Here is a 22,246-nt window from a genome sequence, read left to right as displayed (position 1 = left end):
ACGGTGGAACTGGCGCCAACTGCTTGGCAAATCTTAAGCACCCAAAACAGAATATATATAGAATGGAGCAGCCTGAGATACAGGGAACATATATCCATTCCCAAGTGCTTTCGCTGCTGCAGATATGGCCACACCACTCATACTTGCACACAAAGAGAGCCGACCTGCGGCCACTGCTCTGGCAAAAGGCATGAGTACAATACCTGCCCCAACAAAACCGACGCACCAACCTGCGCAAACTGTAAGAGTCTGAAACTGGAGCACTCACACTCCATCCGCGATACTGGGTGTCCAACATACCAAAAAATCAAGAGTTCCTACCAACAGAGAATAGATTATGGCCACACACCATAAACAATTCAACTCCAGCGTTCTCACATTCCACCAGCTCAATGCACAGCGTGCCAGAGCGGTGGCGGAGCAAGTCCGACTAAAAGCTGACGATGAAAATGCTGACATCCTCATAATATTGGAACCGTACACGCACCAAAAGCAAGTACGGGGGTATCCTATTAAATACAAAATTGTGCAGTACACAGATGAAACCCCATGGGCAACTGTGATAATCAGGAACCCCCATATCACGGTCACAAAAATCCCACAATTCTGCACACCATGGGCAGCATGTGCCCACCTTGTCACCTCTCTGGGAAGTCTTTATGTGGTTGCTCTATACTGCAGGCCAGGGGCAGAAATCGACTATGCGATAACATACCTGGAGAATCTTCAAACTGCACTAAGCGGAAACAAGATAATAGTGGGGGCAGACGTCAACTGCAGATCTCCCCTCTGGCACAGTACCACGCCTGAAAGAAGAGGCTCAACAAATGGGCAAAGGCTCGAGGAGCACCTGGCCAACTCCATATTTGTTGTTAAAAACCAACCCTTCTGCCTCTCGACCTTCTGCAACACTTTATGGGAAGCAGAGATTGACATAACATTAGCCACAAGAAACATAGACACCCACATCACAAATTGGACGGTTAGAAATGCCTGGACGACCTCGGACCATCGTACAATAACCTTCACATTAGAAAGGAACTTGACAAGAACAGCTGCCGACAGGCACACGCTAAATAGATTTGCCCTAAGCAAGGCAAACTGGGACACCTTCCGAGAGACTCTTCGCACAGTAGGCCAGCAATACCTGCACACACTGAGGGAGCAGGAATGCGGGAGCGAAAACCCGGAACGACTCCAGAAGGATTTAACAAAAATAATAACAGAAGCAGCAGAGAAAGCCATGAAGAGAAGAATCCCCATTGCAGGGGCCACGCCCTGGTGGACTCCAGAGCTCACACGAATGAGGAAAATAGTACAACACAGAAGGAAACAATTTCAAAGGGCTAGGAGGAATTGGTCGCAACAAGAAGTCACTGAACTCAGAAACCAATATAGAATCGCTAGAAATTGTTATACTGAACAGATAAAGAAAAATAAAAGAGAATCATGGGAGAGGTTGGTACAAGGGTCAGGAAACAGCAACCCCTGGGGGGTGGTATACAAAATTACCACTCACAAACTCCCCAGGGGGGAAGTCGTGACAGCCACCAAAACAGCACAAGGAAATTTAACCATAACCTGGGAGGAGTCGATTGGGAACATCCTAGACAACATCCTTCAGGAGCTGCCAACAACACTAACAGATGAGCAGCAGGCTATCTGCCAAGCAAACAATTCCTATAATAATGACCAAATAGAACTCCCCTTCACCTTAAAAGAAATTCAAGATGCAGCAAGCCGCGCGAAAAATAAGAAATGCCCTGGACTGGACCTAATTGAACCGGAGATGGCAAAAGAAGCAACGGAACATATACCTGAATTACTGCTAAAACTATTCAATTGCTGCCTGGAAGCAGGTAAATTTCCACTACAGTGGAAAAAAGCAAATTTAAAACTGATCCTAAAAAACCCAACAAAGCCACCAGAGACACCTAGTTCCTACAGACCCATAGCCCTGCTACCAACCCTCAGTAAAATATTCGAACGGCTGCTACATACAAGAATCACAAGGCATTATAATGAAGCAAATCGTAACATGTCAAAGCAATAAGGATTTACTCCTGGCAAATCCACTATCGAAGCAATACAGAACCTCCTCTCTAGAGTCGCCCATTGTAAAAGGAAATACTTCCTAGTCATCGCAGTGGATTTCGCTGGGGCGTTCGACACCCTCTGGTGGCCGAGCGTCTTGGCGAGACTCAGAGCTGCCAACCTTCCATTGAATCTTTATTATTGCATGAAGGATTACCTGGCTGATAGAGCAGTGCAAGTTACCACACCATATAAATGCCTCAGTCGTCCAGTCTGCAGGGGCTGCCCCCAGGGTTCTGTCCTGGGGCCGCTCCTGTGGAACTTTGTCCTGGACGAATTCCTTGCCATGGATCTGGGTGGTGTGGAGGCCCAGGCCTATGCAGATGACTTGATCTTGACCATCGAGGCTGACAGCAGATCCTCCTTAGAAATCCAAGCAAATGATGCCCTGCAAAAGCTGCTAGATTGGATGAAGCTACACTTGCTCAAACTAGCACCCGACAAGACAAATTCGGTGCTGCTAAAAGGTACGCTAGACTTAAGGAGACCACCACAAATTAAGATTGAGAACAAAACAGTTAAGCTGTGCGAACAGATTAAATACCTGGGAATAATCTTGAACAGAAAATTAAATTTCAAGCCACACCTAGAATATATTAAAGAAAAGATAAGAAGATATGCGGCCCTCCTCGCTAGAGTCACTCGCAGGGACTGGGGACTCAGACGTACTACCCTGTCTTTGTACTACAAAGCTCTCTTCATCCCTGCCATCACATATGGCTCCCCTGTCTGGTACTCGAGGGCGGCACTAGAAGTGAATAAGCGGATCCTCGAAACAATTCAGAGGACCATCCTCCTTACCATGTCGAGAGCAACTAGAACGACTAGCACGGCTGCCCTCCAAGTCCTGGTAGGAGTTCTACCCCTGGATCTCGAAGCTACCCGCTGTGGTCTGCTCTACCATCTTGCCAGAAACACATCGGCTACGATGTATGACCTCACCACTGACATCACTAATGACCGCAACTATGAGAAGAGAAGAATCACCGACCACCTCATCCAGATTTGGCAGAGGAGATGGAGCAACACAGAAAAGGGTGCAGTGACCAGAAGATTCCTCCCCACTGTCACCAAGCTGTACCCTAAGGCGCCAGTGTGGTTTCACCCTGGTCGAAATACCACCTTCCTCCTTACAGGACATGGCCCGTTTAAAGCTAAACTTCACCAACTTGGTATCATAAATAACGCGGACTGTCCCTGTGGCAACCCGGAGTCCTGGAGACACGTAATGTTTGAGTGCGATTTGTATGATGACCTGCGACTACAGCTAATAACGTCAATCCAATATATCCCAGACAACCAAGAACCCAGACTGCTAGACACTCAAGAGGACTACAAGGCACTCAGTCAATATGCCCAGGATCTATTTTCTAGAAGGAAAACAATGATAGAAATATACCAAAGGCAACCCAACTAGAAAGAATGCAGGAGGTCAAACAAGTAAAAAAAAAAAAACAATCAAAAAACTCACCATACCACAGAAAGACAAGACATTAGGATGATTTGAATGGCCTACTGTCGACCCAAAACTGCACTCCCTTGTGCGTTTTTTTTTTTTTTTTTTCGGGGAGGGAGAGGGGGAGGAGTATTTGCTCTTCTCCTCTCTTCCTCATATTTTCACTCTGGTGGGGCATGGGCATGCCCCACTGAAAATGGGGGGTCACCTTTCTATCCGACCCCTCTTCTTCCTATTTCATCCCCCCAGTCTTCACCCTCCCCTCCCAACACTTTCTCTTGTACAGCGACTGCCCTACATGTCCAAATTTAAATCACATCAAATTTTGCCCGACCTTTTAGGCTCTCTAGAAATAGTTCTTTCAGCGTAAAACCCCACGCAGCACTTTCTAAATGCAATTTTACTTAAACCGATAACTCCAACTTAGCGATAACTCCAACCTTTATTTTAGGTCCTCGTCACCGAAATCCCAGGAAAGTAAGTGGCAGGACCTGCCAGAGTATAATTAGTCTCTTGGTACACCCGGCCGGCGCCCCCGTCGCTAGGTATGGTAACGCTGGGTCCCACTGGGGGCCCGGCGGCCAACAGGCCGGATGAACAATGGGCACAACAAACTACATACCACATGACCCATACATTATTTTTAAACCTCTGGCATAGACAGGGTACTGTCACTCGATACAAAGAACATACGCGGAGATGGGAGAAATCCCCGGAGCCGTCAGACCCTCAACATACCTATACCTATACCTATGCATTTGTTATGACTACCTTTGCATTCGGATGCACGTAACTGCGCTCTGTAAGAATTTTGGTTAAAATATGTGTTTAAATTGTGGTTAAAATTCCAAATTGTGTCTCCCTGAAGATAGTCATCTGAGGAGGTGAGAAACGTTTGGTTCCTTTTAGGGAAATTAGCCAGATACTAGCCTCCACACTCTCCACCAATCACCCCACAAGGCACCATGACCAACAACTGGCATGATACTGTCAACAACATTCTCAATGCCACCTTAAAACCCATCGAAGAGAACAACACTACTGAAGAGCAACAGCTGTGCCATGCCAACAAAACCTACCAATCGGCCCGAGTGGAACAACCATTCACTTTGCAAGATTTAGAAACTGCTGTACAAAAAATGAAAAATGAAAGAACCCCAGGACTGGACATACTTGAACTAGAACTGGTAAAAAAAAGGTGGCCAAGTATGCCCCAAACCTGCTGTTAGACTTATATAACCACTGTCTTCATCAGGGATGGTTCCCCTCGGATTGGAAGGTAGGCAGCATAAAATTAATCATAAAACACCAATCAAAGCAGCTACATATACTGGAGCCCTACTGACCTATAGCCCTCCTGACTGTACTCAGAAAAGTCCTTGAACAATTTCTTAGACAGAGACTTGAAGTACATTACATTGCAGCAAATTTAACAACAGACAAATAATTTGGATTCAAACCGGGGAAATTCACTCTGGATGCACTAGAATATATCACGAATGTCGCGGAAAACTGCCAACGAAAGTACCTTCTTCTCATCTCTGTGGACTTTGTGGGGATTTTCGATGCCCTCTGGTATGGATGCATTCAGAGCTACCTGAACAATAGGAGGGTCCTAGTGCAGCTCCCTACTACAAGGTTGAGTGCCAGGTACACAGTGGCTGCCCTCAGGGCTCTGTACTGGGTCCCCTCCTATGGAACTACGTGCTGGATGAGTTCCTCTCCCTTGAACTGTGGGGGGGGGACGTGCAAGTGCTCGCATATGCAGATGATCTCTCCCTAATCCACCCTGCTGATTCAAGAGCACAACTGGAAACCCTTGCCAACTCAACACTTTCCACTCTAAGAGAGTGGAATGAAACTCATCAGCTTAATATCTCTGCCACCAAAACTCAATCTATCTTACTAAAGGGATATCTAACTCCTACCAGGCCACTGCAGATAAAGATCTACAACAGGACGATAAAGTTGGCCACAGAACTCAAGTACCTAGGGATCATCCTGGACCGAAACTTATCATTTACATTCCACTTAAAATACATCCAGAAGAAAATGAAAAACTATGCTGCCATGCTTGCCAGGATTACCCACCGCGACTTGGGGCTGAAAAGATGAATTCTAGCAATTCTTTACAAAGCAGCCATCATTCCTGCGACTGCATATGCTTCTGGTGTCTGGCACCATAAGGCCTCTACTGCGGTAAATCTTTGGCTACTCAACTTTATTCACCGACCGATTTTATTAACCCTCACCAGAGCATGCAGCACCGTATCTACTCATGCCCTGCAAGTACTCACTGGGATCCTCCCCCGTTGATCTTGAAGTGGTTTGCCTAGGCATGTTACAGCAGCTTGGATGCAGAAATCCAACTACCTTCTAGAATAACACCACAGACCCAATTGCAAACCGGACAGTGTTGAAGAAAAGACCCCAGATCTATTTGCGATCAATATGGCAGCACCGCTGGAAGTTCCTCCCTGATCTACAGCAAATATACTCACAGTATCCGGCATGGCTTTGTCCTAGATTGTACAGCACATATCTCCTAACAGGACATGGAGCGATCTATCACAAATTACACTTTCTGGGACTCGAAGACAACCCAATGTGTGTATGTGGCTCTGTGGAGACCTGGGGACACCAGATGCATGACCGTGAACTTTATGAAGATCTTCATGTTCAATTAATCACCGAAGTGTGCCTCAACCCCAAAAACTGGGAACACTACTTACTGGAAGATGAAGCCTCATATATAGAACTCACCAAGTTTGCCCAGAATCTATATGCCAGACAATTGACCATTCTTCTGCCTGCAAACCTTGAATAGACATGTCAAACACAGCTTCCCAGAGACCCCCAACCAGACGTCAGTTTGACTGCCTGATCCATCATGCAGGACAAAACTGGAACTCTTCCGAGAAGTGACAAAACTCCACTTCCCAGAACATTGACCTACGGATGGGGCAACGATCCCATGGGTGACTCCCAACTATGACATTTTGCACAACCTACATGGATGATAAATGGAATGATGCAGAAAACTAAATATATTGAGGTAACGTTCAGAGATGCCTGGATATATTTAGTTTTCTGCATCAGTCCATTTATCATCCATGTAGGTTGTGCAAAATGTCACAGTTGGGAGTCACTCATGGGATCGTTGCCCCATCCATAGGTCAATTTTTTTGAGAAGTGGAGTTTTGTCACTTCTCGGAAGAGATCCAGTTTTGTCCTGCATGATGGATCAGGCAGTCAAACTAACGTCTGGTTGGGGGTCTCTGGGAAGCTGTGTTTGACATGTCTATTCGAGGTTTGCAGGCAGAAGAATGGTCAATCATCTGGCCTACAGGTTCTGGGCAAACTTGGTGAGTGCTATAGATGAGGCTTCGTCTTCCAGTAAGTAGTGTTCCCGGTTTTTGGGGTTGAGGTGCACTTCGGTGATTAATTGAACACAAAGATCTTCATAAAGTTCACAGTCATGCATCTGGTGTCCCCAGGTCTCCACAGAGCCACATGCACACATTGGGTTGTCTTCGAGTCCCAGAAGGTGTAATTTGTGATGCCGAGACCCAAGTCTCATCCTTGGTACCCAACGAAAGTGACTGACCGACATCGTTCCTGAGCAATAACCCAAGGAAGAGACTTGGGTCTCGGTGTGACATTTCCTATTAAGACCAAGACCTGCCCAGACATGATTGTTCTCAGCCAAACCAACATTGGATCGCCTCTGCTGGGCTACAGGTTCTCCTGGATGGTGTGGACCTGACCCTGTGGTCTGGTCTGCCTCCACCCCTGCACACAGGCCACATTGGCGACCTGAGCCAGCTCCCTTGTCTGGCTCACTGTTTCTCCTCTTCCAGGAAGGGGAGGGGGAGGGGGCCAGTTTGCTGTCCCCTCCGCTCCCTGCCACCCCATTTCTTCCCTCTGGTGGGGCATGGGAATGCCCCACTGTAAACTGGAGTTGCCTCCCTTTCAGCTCCATTATTTCTATCTATCTCCCCCCCCCCAGTCTTCAGCCTTCTCCCCACTCTATCTGACAGCAACGTGAACACACCCTACACAATCTAAATTCACCAATCTAAATTAATTTTGCCTAACATTCTATACTTCCCCTAGCTTCCCGCAACATGTATGCGGTCATATATTTTTTTTTTTAGGTCCTAGCCACTGAAATCTCGGGAAATTAGGTGGCAGGACCTGCCAGAGTGAACTATACACTAGTAGGTACCTGGTCTGCCTCCACTGGGCAAAAGTGGGGCAACATCGGGCCTCAGTAGGGGTCTGGCGGCTAAATGACCAGAAGAACAACGGTACAAGGCATCACACATATACAAAGTCCACACACTTTTAAATCTCTGGCTTTTCCAGTCAACTGGTTCACCCACAATGTAAACTACACGGAGATGGGGAGAACCAATCTCCGCGTAGTAATACACTGACAGTGGTAGAGAAGGAAAGGGACCTGGGGGTGGTTGTGTAGGCAGATATGAAGTTTTCTGAGCAGTGCAGATGGGCTGCAAGAGTAGCTCATGGTGTATTGTCAATGATATATAGGAATTTTTCTAGCAGGGATAAGGAGGTGATTATTCCCTTGTATAAGGCAATGGTCAGACCACACCTAGAGTACTGTATACAGGTCTGGAGGCCTCATTTCAAGAAGGATGTAGAGATGCAGGAACGAGTACAGAGAAGGGCAACAAGATTAGTGAATGGAACAAAGGGGTGCTCTTACGAAGAAAGGCTTAAGTTTTGTAAATTACAGTGTCTGGAGACTAGGCACCGGCGAGGTGATCTGATAGAGGTGTATAAAGCCTTGAATGGTTTGAGCATGCTCAATGCTGATGGGATTCTTCCTCTTGCTCAGAATGATCACCTGAGAGGGCATAAATTCAAATTGAGAAAAAACATGTAGGATAGACGTGAGGAAATTTGCCTTTAGCCAGCGGGTGGTTGGTTGGTGGAATAGACTTCCATCCCTTGTGGAACTTGATAGCCTAAATAAGTTTAAGGCTCAGCTGGACAGGTATTTCGAACGAACAGAGGGGTGAAGTGGAAGTGGTTATTTTTTTATTTTTTTTTTTTTTTTTTTTTTGGCTGATGCTGCACAAGCTTGCTTTCTTGCATCAAATGTCTCTACTAATGCTAATGCTAACCCCTGGTGCTGTTTGATCCTAAACACACTTTACACTTTATGCATTTGTGATGACCTCACAAAAGAACTTGCTTTCAAACAATGGAAGCCACATTACATTCAGCAACTCATTTCTGATACTGTAACAGAAGGATGAATTGGTAGAAAATAATGTTGGGGTGGAATCAAGAGTGGCCAGAGCTATTTGATAACATTTTTTGGAGTGACAAAGCTTTTTTCCAATTGGCTACTTTGTTAGCTGAAAAAATTGTCATTAGTGGGCAGAAAACAATTCAGACATTTGTGTTGAAAGGCTAGGGACATTCCAAAGATTAACAGTCTGATGTGGTTTCTGATCATCCTCAGCTGCTGGACCTTTCATTCTGTAAGATACAATGAATGCCAAAAGATACCTCACAGCATTGTAAGAGTGTGTGTGTGTGTGGCCAGTTATTTCACAGTGGGACAACACTGAAAGTCTTAATTTTATACAGGATTCAGCACCCCTCTCATTTCACAAGTGATGTCTGTATGTGGCTTCATAATCATTTTCCAGGGCTTGCCCGCTGCAGGATTTGACGCATTGTGTTTTTTTGAATGTGGTGGGTAAAGGAAGTGGTTAGCATAAACAACCATGCAACCTAAGCACACTGGAAGCAACAATCACCAATGAGTTCACAGACTTCCAATTAAATTTTTGGCATTTGGCAGTAGTGAATATGCCAGTTCATTTAAGAGACTGTGTTGAAAATGTACATGTGAAATTTTAAAGTGTAGTATCAAAAACCTCAATAAATTATGAATCACTTAGCATTAGTTTCATTAAAATCAATTACAACAGAAAGAGTTATGATAATTTAAGAATAGGGAGTGATTTATCAGATACACTGTTTGTCTATATTTAGGAGTAGAGTAAATTTCACACATCTGAACTAATAATTAATGTACAGTCATTATTTTAGTGTAACATCTATCGGATCTGGCAATAGTGCTAGGATAGTGAAGACAGTAAGCAAAAAAAGGACAGATTTCACTGCTTCAGGTGGTCACTTTTGATGCAATAGAAGTGGTAAATACAGTATTTTCCAAATTAAATTAATTTTTTTTAAATATAAACATTGACTTGGTAAATATTGTTTTTATTGTTTAATTAATTCACAATCTCTTTATAACTGGGTAGGTAGGTAATTTTTAATGTATTATTTATTAAAATAATAGATTATTATTGCTTTTTTAATATATTTCTTTTCAACTTGTCACTGCATGAGATTTGGAATAAATGGATGTTAGATAGTTAGGATTTTAACTGGTCATGTATATAAATGTTTAATAGGTTTGTAATGTCAAATTAAAATGGAATGAGAGTTTTTTTTTTTTTTTATCTTGAAAAAGAAAATTCCTTTTACTTTAATTAACTGTTATTAAAGTTTGTATTATTTTTATTTTTATTTTATTTATTTATTTATTTTTTTATGTCAGTGCACAATAATTCATGAAAATAAAATTATTTGCTCAAAAAAATTCAGACCGCTTTGGATAAGAATTGTGAAATTACAGATGCTACAACATTGGAATTTTATTTGAAGCAATCATGCTACATACTATAATTAAACAAGAAAGCATAAAAGTATGCTTTAAAAATATTTGCTTTTTAAGTTAGAATTTTTTTACTTGAAGCAATCTTTGCTAAACAAAATTTTATAGGATAGTATGCATATGTTCATATAAAATTTGACATATCAGACATACTAGGTATGATCAAAACACCAGAAATGTACTGTAAAACTGTCCTGTGGACAGTATTACCTTGAATATTATTTCCCATGGTCTGTACTGATTTTCTACTTCCATTACTGGTTCAAGAATTGGTTCCCATGAAGATACTTTCTCATTAAAATACAGTATTTCCATTTGTGTCTGTCCCCTCAGGTAGAGCTAATTAAAAAAAAAAATCACAAAATAATGAACATTTTTATAAATTCAGAAAACACAACTATTTTCAAGTTATAAAGACTCATTTACTATTCAAAGGAAAATAGTCTAGTACCATAAAATCAAAAATCAATTCTTATTCATAGAAAACAGTCTAGTATTATAGAATCAAAAATCATTTCTTATTCACAGAAAATAGTCTAATATCATAGAATCATAAAATTATTTCTTTTGTGATGAACTTCCAAATATATTAATAAACGTTAATATATTTAAGTGACATATTTATAAGAAAATATATTTATAATTTACGCTTATGTATATATTATTTATAATCAAATTCTTTAAAAAACTTCTCAACTTTATATAACTACACTGATTGTAATGTCTTGTATCACATATTAGGTAAAAAACAAAACCAGTAGAAAATTTTTTAAATGTGGGAAAAAAGTGCAGGATTACCTCTTAACTGTACCTCATTCTTTAAAATTTCTGCTGGGTTTTGGCAGCGGTGATTTTCAAAAAGCAAACAGTGTCACCTGCAGAACCAATCTATGAGAAGTATTATTACCATTTCTCTTGTTTATAAGGTACTGTAATCAGCCTAGCATCAGCATGCTGCAGCTGCTAATGTTTTCTTTGTTGGTGAATTTGGACTATCTTATTAAATTTTTTCTATCATGGTGTCTAAAACAATTACTTGAATAATAATGGAATCTGAAAAACCATTATAGTTTTATTCTTGTGCTTTAAGTTAGACTAAATCATTTTTTCATTATTATCCTAAATTATTGAAAAAGTATTAGAATTTTATATAGTCTCACGTTATACATATTACATATATAATATAAAATCAAAGTTTCAGTTGATGGATAAAAATAAAAATAAATAAGCAAGGTATGACAGCTGCACCAAAACGCACCAAGCAGCAGTAAAGCAGCACAGTTCTTTGCACAGATGAAGGTGAAAAGTACATAAAGTGCCAAAGACTAGAAGGGTAAGGATAGTAGAAAAAAAAGTATTGTAGGTTAGTAAAAGGCAAAAGAATTTTAATATCTTAAAGTTATGATGAACTAAGACAATTATGAGCTGAATTACAAAGCCAATTAGAGGTGAGGGAACTGTAAAGTACAATGATAAATACCAAATGATTAAACAAATAAAATAAAAAATAAAATAAATAAATAAAAGATGGTAAAGCTGTCATCAGATATGGGTGGGCAAATTTAGTTATAGGTCGAAAACATGGATAGCAAAAATGCAAAATCTGATGTCAGCTGAAGTAAATATTGATACGTGGTCAGGTATTTCATCAGGGGACTACACCTTATCATGTATCAGGAACTGCATTTCAATACTTTCTTTCAGAAACTGATATATATATCTCAGTGCCGAATAATCAATAAGCAAAATAAGCATGTGCTTAGGGCACCAAGGGAAAGGGGGTATCACAGTTTTTTCCCCTAGCTATCATGGCAACTTTAACTCTTTTACTGCCACATGCTAATGTAGTTGATTAATTGTAATTGTTCTTATCCAGCATGTTCAACTTTTCTCCACGTTGTTAAAAACATTTTTCTTTCAAAAAAATCACTCTTGTCGTGATACTGAAGGTTAAACAAAATCCACTCTCAATTAGTGTATTTATTACAAATTTAAAAACTAGCTTTCATGATTTTCGTGTGTATTTTGTAACATTTATTCTTCTGTAATTTTCAGACCTAATATGAAACATGTTCAATTAAGTGGTGCAATAAAGAGAAAACTGGCAAAAAAGAATCAAATAAAGGCTTTGGATTTAGTGGCAAAAAGACTGGAAAGCTAACTAATTTCTTCAAAAAAGTTACACAACCTGATCTTCCAAATCAAAACAGATCTCTGCCATCAGAAGTTACTTGTACTGTATCTGACTATGACAAGATTGAAGACAAACAAGGCTCCACATCTATCAGTGCCGCTCGGTCAACTTCAAGATTAGAACATAATGATGATGTTGAGGTGTCATAGGCTGGCTCAACTGGCAGAGTCTCACTACTGATCACACTTTGCCCATAAATTCTCTTGATATATCTAGGGTAAATGTTGAGGAAAGTTGTTCTAAAAGACTGTCCGAAGTTGAATAGATTGCTGAAAATGAAAATCTACTGGACCAAGGTGAAATTATTCAGTCTGCAAAAGATGTAAATAAAACAAAAGATCCAAGGTTGTGGCAAGATTTTCCTGCTGATGATGTGGCTTATTGGATTGCTTGCAGACCCAGTGCCTGTCAACACCATAATGGGCCACATGACAAATCTTGCTGAACTTTCAAAAGTGGCAAACAAGATATTGTTCACAAAAACATTTCTTTGGGGGTAAAAGTCAATGGTGAGCAATACAAGAGAGAATGGTTACTGTATTCACCATAAACAGGGTTAGTTTACTGCTTTGGTTGTAACCTTTTTGCTCCTAAATGTTCCCCATGTTTTGTTGAAAGAGAAGGGTTCAGTGATGCGAAATACTAGTGTAATGAAAGAAGCACTACTCACCAAGACTCTATGCTAACGTACTTAAATTGCATTCTAGGTTTGGGCTTGTGTCAAGAGTTCGAAAAACAAATTAAAGAGTGCAAGTACTGGGAACATGTCTTGGAGCGTGTAATAGCTGTTATTCATACGTTAGCTGAACATGGCCTAGCTTTTTGAGGGACAGATGAAAATTTTGGTTCGCTGCAGAATGGGAATTTTTTAGGGCTGCTGAGCTCATAAGTTAGTTTCATCCATTTTAAAAGAGCACATTTTGAAATATGGAAATTCTGGAAAAGGAAATCCTTCTTATCTGTCCAAAACCACGTGTGAGGAGCTCATTGTACTAATGGCTCAGAAGTTCCATGTGTTCATTTTTGATGAAGTAAATTCTTTTGGTTATTTTACCATGTTAGTTGATTCATATAAGGGGATGCAGCAAAATATTTTAGAAGAAAATAAGTTTGCCATATATGTGTCCTGTGCAGCCCATTCACTAAATCTGGTAGATTGAAGTGCTGCTGACTGCTGTCAAGTGGTAGTTAATTTTTTTTCTACAGTGCATTTGCTCTATACATTTTTTTCTGCCACAACCAACCGGTGAAAAATTCTTAAAGCTTGTCTTGGAAATAAACTTGTGTTAAAATCCCTCTCTAACACAAGATTGGAGGCATATGCGATGGCAACAGCAGCAATTTTGAAGTGTTTCTTTAAGATATACCCCAGGGGCTCACATCTGGTGAGTATGGGATTGGCACACCTAGAGTCCTGGGCTGGATATCATCATCATTCTTCTTTCTTGGTGTTTCCCCCCCCCCTCTCTCTCTCTCTCTCTTTCTCTCTCTCTCAGGGTAATTCAGAAATTTTTTTTTTACCTGGTGCAGCAAATACCTCAGGCTTCCTTGCACCATATGGCTAATAATGATAATATTGGAAGCTTTAGAGTGTTTAGCTGAAGACCATTCACAAAAGGGGGGCACTAGCATGAGCATTAGTAGAGGCATTTGATGCAAGAAAGCAAGCTTATGCAGCATCAGCCAAAAAAAAAAAAAAAAAAAACCACTTCCACTTCACCCCTCTGTTCGTTCAAAATACCTGTCCAGCTGAGCCTTAAACTTATTTAGGCTATCAACTTCCACGACAAGGGATGGAAGTCTGTTCCACCAACCAACCACTCGCTGGCTAAAGGCAAATTTCCGCACGTCTATCCTACATCTGTCTTTCCTCAATTTGAATTTATGCCCTCTCAGGTGATTATTCTGAGCGAGGGGAAGAATCCCATCAGCATTGAGCATGCTCAAACCATTCAAGGCTTTATACACCTCTATCAGATCACCTCGCTGGTGCCTAGTCTCCAGACTCTGTAATTTGCAAAACTTAAGCCTTTCTTCGTAAGAGCACCCCTTTGTTCCATTCACTAATCTTGTTGCCCTTCTCTGTACTCGTTCCAGCAGCTGTACATCCTTCTTGAAATGAGGCCTCCCGACCTGTATACAGTACTCTAGGTGTGGTCTGACCATTGCCTTATACAAGGGAATAATCACCTCCTCATCCCTGCTAGAAAAATTCCTATATATCATTGACAATAGACACCATGAGCTACTCTTGCAGCCCGTCTGCACTGCTCAGAGAACTTCATATCTGCCTGCACAACCACCCCCAGGTCCCTTTCATTCTCTACCACTGTCAGTGTAGTACCACAGAGTTGATACGTTGCTCTGGGGTTGCTGTTTCCCATGTGTAGTACTTTACATTTGTCAATGTTAAACTTCATTTGCCACCTCTCGGCCCATCTGCTCAACCTTTCCAGATCCTGTTGCAGCAGCATAGTGTCAGTAGTGTCCTTGACAACCCTGCCTACCTTTGTATCGTCTGCAAACTTCGACATTAAGCTTGATATACCATCATCAATATCATTTATAAATACAGAAAACAATAATGGACCCAACACTGAGCCCTGAGGGACTCCACAAATAACATTAGTCCACGACGTGCAGTGTCCATTGATTACCACTCTCTGTCTTCTCCCCCTCAGCCACCCCTTTATCCACAGCAGCAATTTGCCTCCAATGTCACACTGCTCCAATTTGTGCAGCAGTCTTCCATGTGCAACAGTATCAAAAGCCTTTCTAAGATCCAAGTATATAATATCAAAGTTATTTCCTGCATCCAGTTCCTTTGTGACTGCATCATAGTATCCAATCAAATTGGTCAGGCAAGACTTCCCCTTAACAAAACCATGCTGTGTCTGAGCTATAACTGAAGTCTTGTCTAAATGATCCTGCAGTGCTTCTTTAATAAGTGCCTCCATTAATTTTCCTGGAACAGAAGTTAAACTCACAGGTCTATAATTACTTGTGTCAGCCTTTGATCCTCCTTTGTGAATTGGGGTCACATTTGCACATCTCCAGTCTGTGGGTACTTCCCCTGAGTCCAAGGAAGCTCTCATAATTATGGCTAAGGGTTTGCTTACTTCCTTTGCTGCCTCCTTTAATATAACTATAAGACGTGCGGAAATTTGCCTTTAGCCAGCGGGTGGTTGATTGGTGGAACAGACTTCCATCCCTTGTGGTGGAGGTTTTTAGCATTAGCATTAGCATTAGTAGAGGCATTTGATGCAAGAAAGCAAGCTTATGCAGCATCAGCCAAAAAAAAAAAAAAAAAAAAAAGTAACATAAATAAATAAAAATAACCACTTCCACTTCACCCCTCTGTTCGTTCGAAATACCTGTCCAGCTGAGCCTTCAACTTATTTAGGCTATCAACTTCCACGACAAGGGATGGAAGTCTGTTCCACCCACCAACCACCCGCTGGCTAAAGGCAAATTTCCGCACATCTATCCTACATCTGTCTTTCCTCAATTTGAATTTATGCCCTCTCAGGTGATTTTTCTGAGCTAGAGGAAGAATCCCATCAGCATTGAGCATGCTCAAACCATTCAAGGCTTTGTACACCTCTATCAGATCACCCCGCTGGTGCCTAGTTTCCAGACACTGTAATTTGCAAAACTTAAGCCTTTCTTCGTAAGAGAACCCCTTTGTCCCATTCACCAATCTAGTTGCCCTTCTCTGTACTCGTTCCAGCAGCTCTACATCCTTCCTGAAATGAGGCCTCCAGGCCTGTATACAGTACTCTAGGTGTGGCCTGACCATTGCCTTATACAAGGGAATAATCACCTCCTTATCCCTGCTAGAAAAATTCCTATATATCATTGACAATACACCATGAGCTACTCTTGCAGCTCGTCTGCACTGCTCAGAGAACTTCATATCTGCCTGCACCACCACCCCCAGGTCCCTTTCATTCTCTACCACTGTCAGTGTAGTACCACAGAGTTGATACGTTGCTCTGGGGTTGCTGTTTCCCATATGTAGTACTTTACATTTGTCAATGTTAAACTTCATTTGCCACCTCGAAGCCCATCTGCTCAACCTTTCCAAATCCTGTTGCAGCAGCATAGTGTCAGTAGTGTCCTTGACAACCCTGCCAACCTTCGTATCGTCTGCAAACTTGGACATTAAGCCTGATATACCATCATCAATATCATTTATAAATACAGAAAACAATAAAGGCCCCAATACTGAACCCTGAGGGACTCCACTAATAACATTAGTCCACGATGAGCAGTGTCCATTGATTACCACTCTCTGTCTTCTCCCCCTCAACCACCCCTTTATCCATAGCAGCAACTTGCCTCCAATGCCACACTGCTCCAATTTGTGCAGCAGTCTTCCATGTGCAACAGTATCAAAAGCCTTTCTAAGATCCAAGTATATAATATCAAAGTTATTCCCTGCATCCAGTTCTTTTGTGACTGCATCATAGTATCCAATCAAATTGGTCAGGCAAGACTTCCCCTTAACAAAACCATGCTGTGTCCTAGCTATAACTGAAGTCTTGTCTAGATGATCCTGCAGTGCTTCTTTCACCAGTGCCTCCATTAATTTTCCGGGAACAGAAGTTAAACTCACAGGTCTATAATTACTTGTGTCAGCCTTTGATCCCCCTTTGTGAATTGGGGTCACATTTGCACATCTCCAGTCAATGGGTACCTCCCCTGAGTCCAAGGAAGCTCTCATAATTATGGCTAAGGGTTTGCTTACCTCCTTTGCTGCCTCCTTTAATATAACTGGATAGATCCCATCCACCCCAGGTGCCTTTCTTGTGTTTATCTTCAACAATTTCTCCTCCACTTTGCTCTCAGTTATTACAAGATTCTCTAGCTTACTGCTAGAGTTGAATACACCTCTGGCATTCCCCTCGCTGAATAACTCCTCATGTGTGAATGTCGATGCAAAATATTCATTTAGTTTGTTAGCTACCCGAGCAGGGTCATCAACAGTTGACCCATCGATCTCAAGTGGACCAATCTGATTCATCCCCTTCCTTCTAGAGTTTACATAAGTAAAGAACTCTTTGCTGTTTTTCTTCGCATCCCTTGCCAAGGATCTCTCGTAATCTGCCTTCGCCTGCCTAACCTCCTTTGTAACTTGGTTACAGATCAACTTGTATCTATCATAGGCGTCCGTGTCACGTGTTAATTTGTATGTATCCCATGCATTTTTCTTCTCTGCCATATGCCTCATTAGTTCATCTGACAACCATTTAGGCCTAAACCTTGAACAATATTTCTTAGTTGGTATGTAAAGCCTAGTAGCTTCCACGATAAGTTCTTTGAATGCTTCCCATTTTGAATTTGCTGTTGGCAATATCATCAGTTGATCCCACTGTATAGAATTTAAATACTGTCTCAGTCCATTGTAGTCGCCTTTACGAAAGCAATACCCCTTCCCTTTACCCCTAATGGTAGTTACCTCTTTGAGTAACTCCCACTTCAGCACACTGTGATCACTGCCACCAAGTGGTTCATTTATCTGCAGATTCTTAATGCATGAAGAATCACTACTGATAATCAAATCAAGAGTATTACTCCCTCTAGTTGCCTCCCGAACATGCTGATGTAGAAAACAATCATCCAATAAATCCACAAAAGCCTTGCTACTGTGTGAGTGACCAGCCCCCAAATTCCAGTCAATATCTGGGAAATTAAAATCCCCCATTATAAGACTCTCTGATTTACTGGCCCACTCTATTTCTCCGAACAGTTTCTTATTATACTCATCAGAGTCATTAGGCCTATAGCACACTCCTACTCTCAATTTTGATCTCCCAATGCTTATGTCACACCAAACTGACTCGACACTGCACTGTCCAGCGATGTCGACTGGCTTCACTTCCTTGGATTTTATGTGTTTTTTAACTAATAGCATAACCCCTCCTCCCTTCCTATCCTGTCTATCCTTTCTGTAGACATTGTACTCCCCAAATTCCAGTTCTGCATTTCTTATATCTGTGTGACACCACGTCTCTGAAATCCCCACAATATCTGCCTTTGATGTTTTGAGCAATACCTCAAATTCATCAAATTTATTTACTAAACTCCTAGCATTGGTGTACACACAAGTATACATGCACCTGTTCTTTTTCTTAGCTACCCTAACACAACCCATGTGTTTACTTGTACCCCAATGATTCCCAGCAGTCTCTGAAATATCCTGCATCTTATTTTCCAGGCTGCGGCTCATTCCAATAGAAGCAGTGCAAGAATCACTTTCACCTCTGCCAGTGGCTACTGTTAATCTATTAGTCCTTGTATCCCCCCAATCTAGCAGTTTTCCGACCCACCTAACATTGCCTCGATAGCATCAGCAAACATTCTTGCACCCTTTCTATTTAAGTGTATCCCATCCCTGTAGAAGCAGTCTCTCCTGTTAACAAGTACAGACCAGGCTGAAAAAAATTCTACCCCTTGAGCCCTGCACAATCTTTCCAGGGCCGAATTGATTGACAGGGCTCTCATCATATACTCCCTCCTATCGTGTCTGGGCAGAATTGCAGACACTTTCAATTTCAACCCTAATTCACGGCTTTTTTTCATCAGTGACCTGTACTTGTCAAGTAATTCCGCCGGTCTCCTACTCTTAATGTCATTAGTGCCAACGTGTACAACTATATCACCTTTTGTGCCCTTAAAAGATGATATCCGCTCTACAACGTCATCAACTTTTGCCCCTGGCAGACATACCCTGGTCCTATTCCACCTATCCTTTTTACAAAGCATGTTTCCCGTTTCCCTGACAATAGAGTCACCAACAACTACTAGTTCCTTTGGGACCAGCGCATTCTGCCTTGGGGGTTGCCGCTGTGTTCCGCGATGACCAAGTGCAAGCTCTGGCATTGGTGTGGGCAGCTGAGAGCTTGATGGGCCCCTCACTTGTAATCCTTCGAGGGCATCCACCCTATCCTTCACGCTCTCATATAGGCCCATAACAACGCTGAGTTGTCGCCTTATCTCCTTACACTCCTTGCATCGCACACACACAAAGACATCCCCCATGGCAGTATCATGTCCAGGTTGACAGCCTAAATAAGTTTAAGGCTCAGCTGGACAGGTATTTTGAACGAACAGAGGGGTGAAGCGGAAGTGGGTTTTTTTTTTTTTGGCTGATGCTGCATAAGCTTGCTTTCTTGCATCAAATGCCTCTACTAATGCTAATGCTAACTGGAAAGATCCCATCCACCCCGGGTGCCTTCCTTGTGTTTATCTTCAACAATTTCTCCTCCACTTTACTCTCAGTTATTACAATATTCTCTAGCTTACTGGTAGAGTTGAATACACCTCTGGCTTTCCCCTCGCTAAATAACTCCTCATGTGTGAATGTCGATGCAAAATATTCATTTAGTTTGTTAGCTACCTGAGCAGGATCATCAACAGTTGACCCATCGATATCGTAGACCAATCTGATTCATCCCCTTCCTTCTAGAGTTTACATAAGTAAAGAACTCTTTGCTGTTTTTCTTTGCATCCCTTGCCAAAGATTTCTCGTAATCTGCCTTCGCCTGCCTAACCTCCTTTGTAACTTGGTTACAGATAATACTGAAAATACGATGCAAGACGTAGAATTTGTTTTCATATTGATCACGTGGGATGAAATTTTGCAAAATTTTATAGAGCAAGTCAAGTTCTGCAAAATGAAGAAGTAAACTTAAAAATATTATTTGCAGATCTGTATGGGCCAATTGCTGAACAACTATGCTCTCTAGGAGATGATTTGAAAGATTTCAAGCACTTGTAAAAGAATACTACCAGATGTTGATTTCAAGGCTGTTCAAACTTGCAAACGTATCAGAAAGAAGGTACCCAATGGTGGAAATGCACCAGAAGTAGATCTGAATGACACAGATAAATTTTGTATCACCACCTTTTACCCAATTATTGACAAACTAGAAACTGAGATGAGAAGAAGAGGAAAGGTGTAAAAAGAAATAGCAGACAGATTTTTCTTTCTAAGCAATGTGCCAAATAATGTCCCCTCATCTACTGAAACTGAAAGGTACTCTCACTGCTGTCAAAAACTAATTGTTGCTTATCCAGCAGACTTGGACAATAACCTCTCTGCTGAGCTTTAGCAGTTTCATGCAACCACAGGGACTTATATCTGACAAATATGAGCTTGGCACACCCATGGTCCTGACTGAGCAGGATATCATCATTCTTCTCTTTCTTTGTGATTCCTTTCTACTTCTGACTCTCTCTCTGTCTGGGTAACTCGGGTATTTTTATTTATTTTTTTTTTTGGCAGGTGCAGCAAAAGCCTCAGGCTTCCTTGCACCATATAGCTAATAATAATAATAATAAGAGAAGGGCAATAATAATAACAAGAGAAGGGCAAGACCATCCAGCCCAACCAACTGGAAGTGCTTCCTGCGCAACTGCGCTAGTGACCACCCAGGAAGGAAGTAAACATCAATGCATGAAGTGGAGCATTGAAATGAATACGTACATCATGCAAGCATACTATGAAATAACCAGGCTAGAGACCGATATAACAATGTACATGTCGTGACTACATACCAAGCGGTTGGAACGATACCTGGATATTCAAGTAACTGAACAGTGATTAGCAGACCAAAGAAGGACCATCATCACGAAGAACCTAATAGCTCCTGCCATCTTGGAAAAAATCAAGCAGGATGTGAGTGAATTTTTCTACAAAACAGAAAGAATATGGTCAATATGGAACCAGAGGAGGCACAGCATACCACGGAACCAGAGGAGGAAGAGCAAGAAGAAATACAACCCAGAGTAGCTGAAGTGGAAAGAGACGAAGTGATGATATCCAGAATAGAAGATGAGTGGAGGAAGGCCCTAACAGAATTCGAAGGAATGGACCCCACAAGACCCACGTGATACCTAAGCAAAGGCCAAATAAAATCCTGTGGAGAGTAACATAGTACCTCATCGGCAAATAATGCCACATTATCTAGACATCATCATTTAGACAGCCATTTTCAATCCACTGCAGGATGAAGGCCTCTCCAGCAACTTTCCAGTTCCTTCTGTTTTGAGCACTGGCCATCCATTTACTACCTACAAACTCATGAATTTCATCTATCCATCTCCGCCTTTGTCTTCCAGGTTTTCTTCTAGCTCCTCTTGGATACCATTCTGTTCTTTTCTTAGTCCATCTGTCATCATGTCTTCGAGCTATGTGTCCTGCCCAAGACCATTTTAGTTCTTTAGTTTTGATCAGAATGTCCTTTACTTGAGTTTGTTGCCTAATCCATGTGTTTCTCTTCTTATCTAACAGTCTGATTCCTAATATGATTCGTTCCATTCTTCGCTGTGTAGTTCTCAGCTTCTCTTCCATTCTTTTGGTGAGTGCCCAAGTTTCACTTCCATAAGTCATATTGGGGAGTATACATTGATTCATTATTTTACGTTTCAGACAAACTGGGATATTGCTCTTCAGTATGTGACTATATTTCCTGAATGCTATCCATCCAAAATTTATTCTTCTCTCGACTTCCAGCCATTTATCATTATTACAGCTAATGACTTGTCCCAGATAAGTATATGACTCCACCTTTTCAATTACTGCTCCTTCAATCATTATTTCCCTTTCTGTGACATACTTGTTCATCATTACTTTTGTTTTAGCCATATTCATCTTTAGTCCAAAATCCTTACTAGCTGTGCATAACTGATTAAGATTTTCCTCTAATTCGTTGGGATCGTGGCTAATGACCACAATGTCATCTGCAAATCGTAAATGGTTTAGGTACTC

The 22,246-nt window shown here is 41.6% G+C and overlaps 1 protein-coding gene across 1 annotated transcript in view; it reads right to left on the bottom strand.

The window, feature by feature from the left end:
* Positions 1-22,246, bottom strand: part of LOC150088255 (intermembrane lipid transfer protein VPS13A-like) — a 3,009,916-nt gene that overhangs the window by 1,479,409 nt on the left and 1,508,261 nt on the right. Inside the window, exon 41 of the mRNA XM_090370087.1 lies at positions 10,488-10,616. Within this exon, the coding sequence (XP_090226213.1) occupies positions 10,488-10,616 (129 nt within the window). The remainder of the gene's footprint in view (positions 1-10,487; positions 10,617-22,246) is intronic.

The sequence above is a fragment of the Mastigoproctus giganteus genome, chromosome 3, assembly GCF_048544385.1.
Source record: "Mastigoproctus giganteus isolate SK-2022 chromosome 3, ASM4854438v1, whole genome shotgun sequence".
Classification (NCBI taxonomy): domain Eukaryota; kingdom Metazoa; phylum Arthropoda; class Arachnida; order Uropygi; family Thelyphonidae; genus Mastigoproctus; species Mastigoproctus giganteus.
The sequence above is the reverse complement of the archived record's forward strand: the minus strand, read 5'-3'. Positions and strand labels throughout refer to the sequence as shown.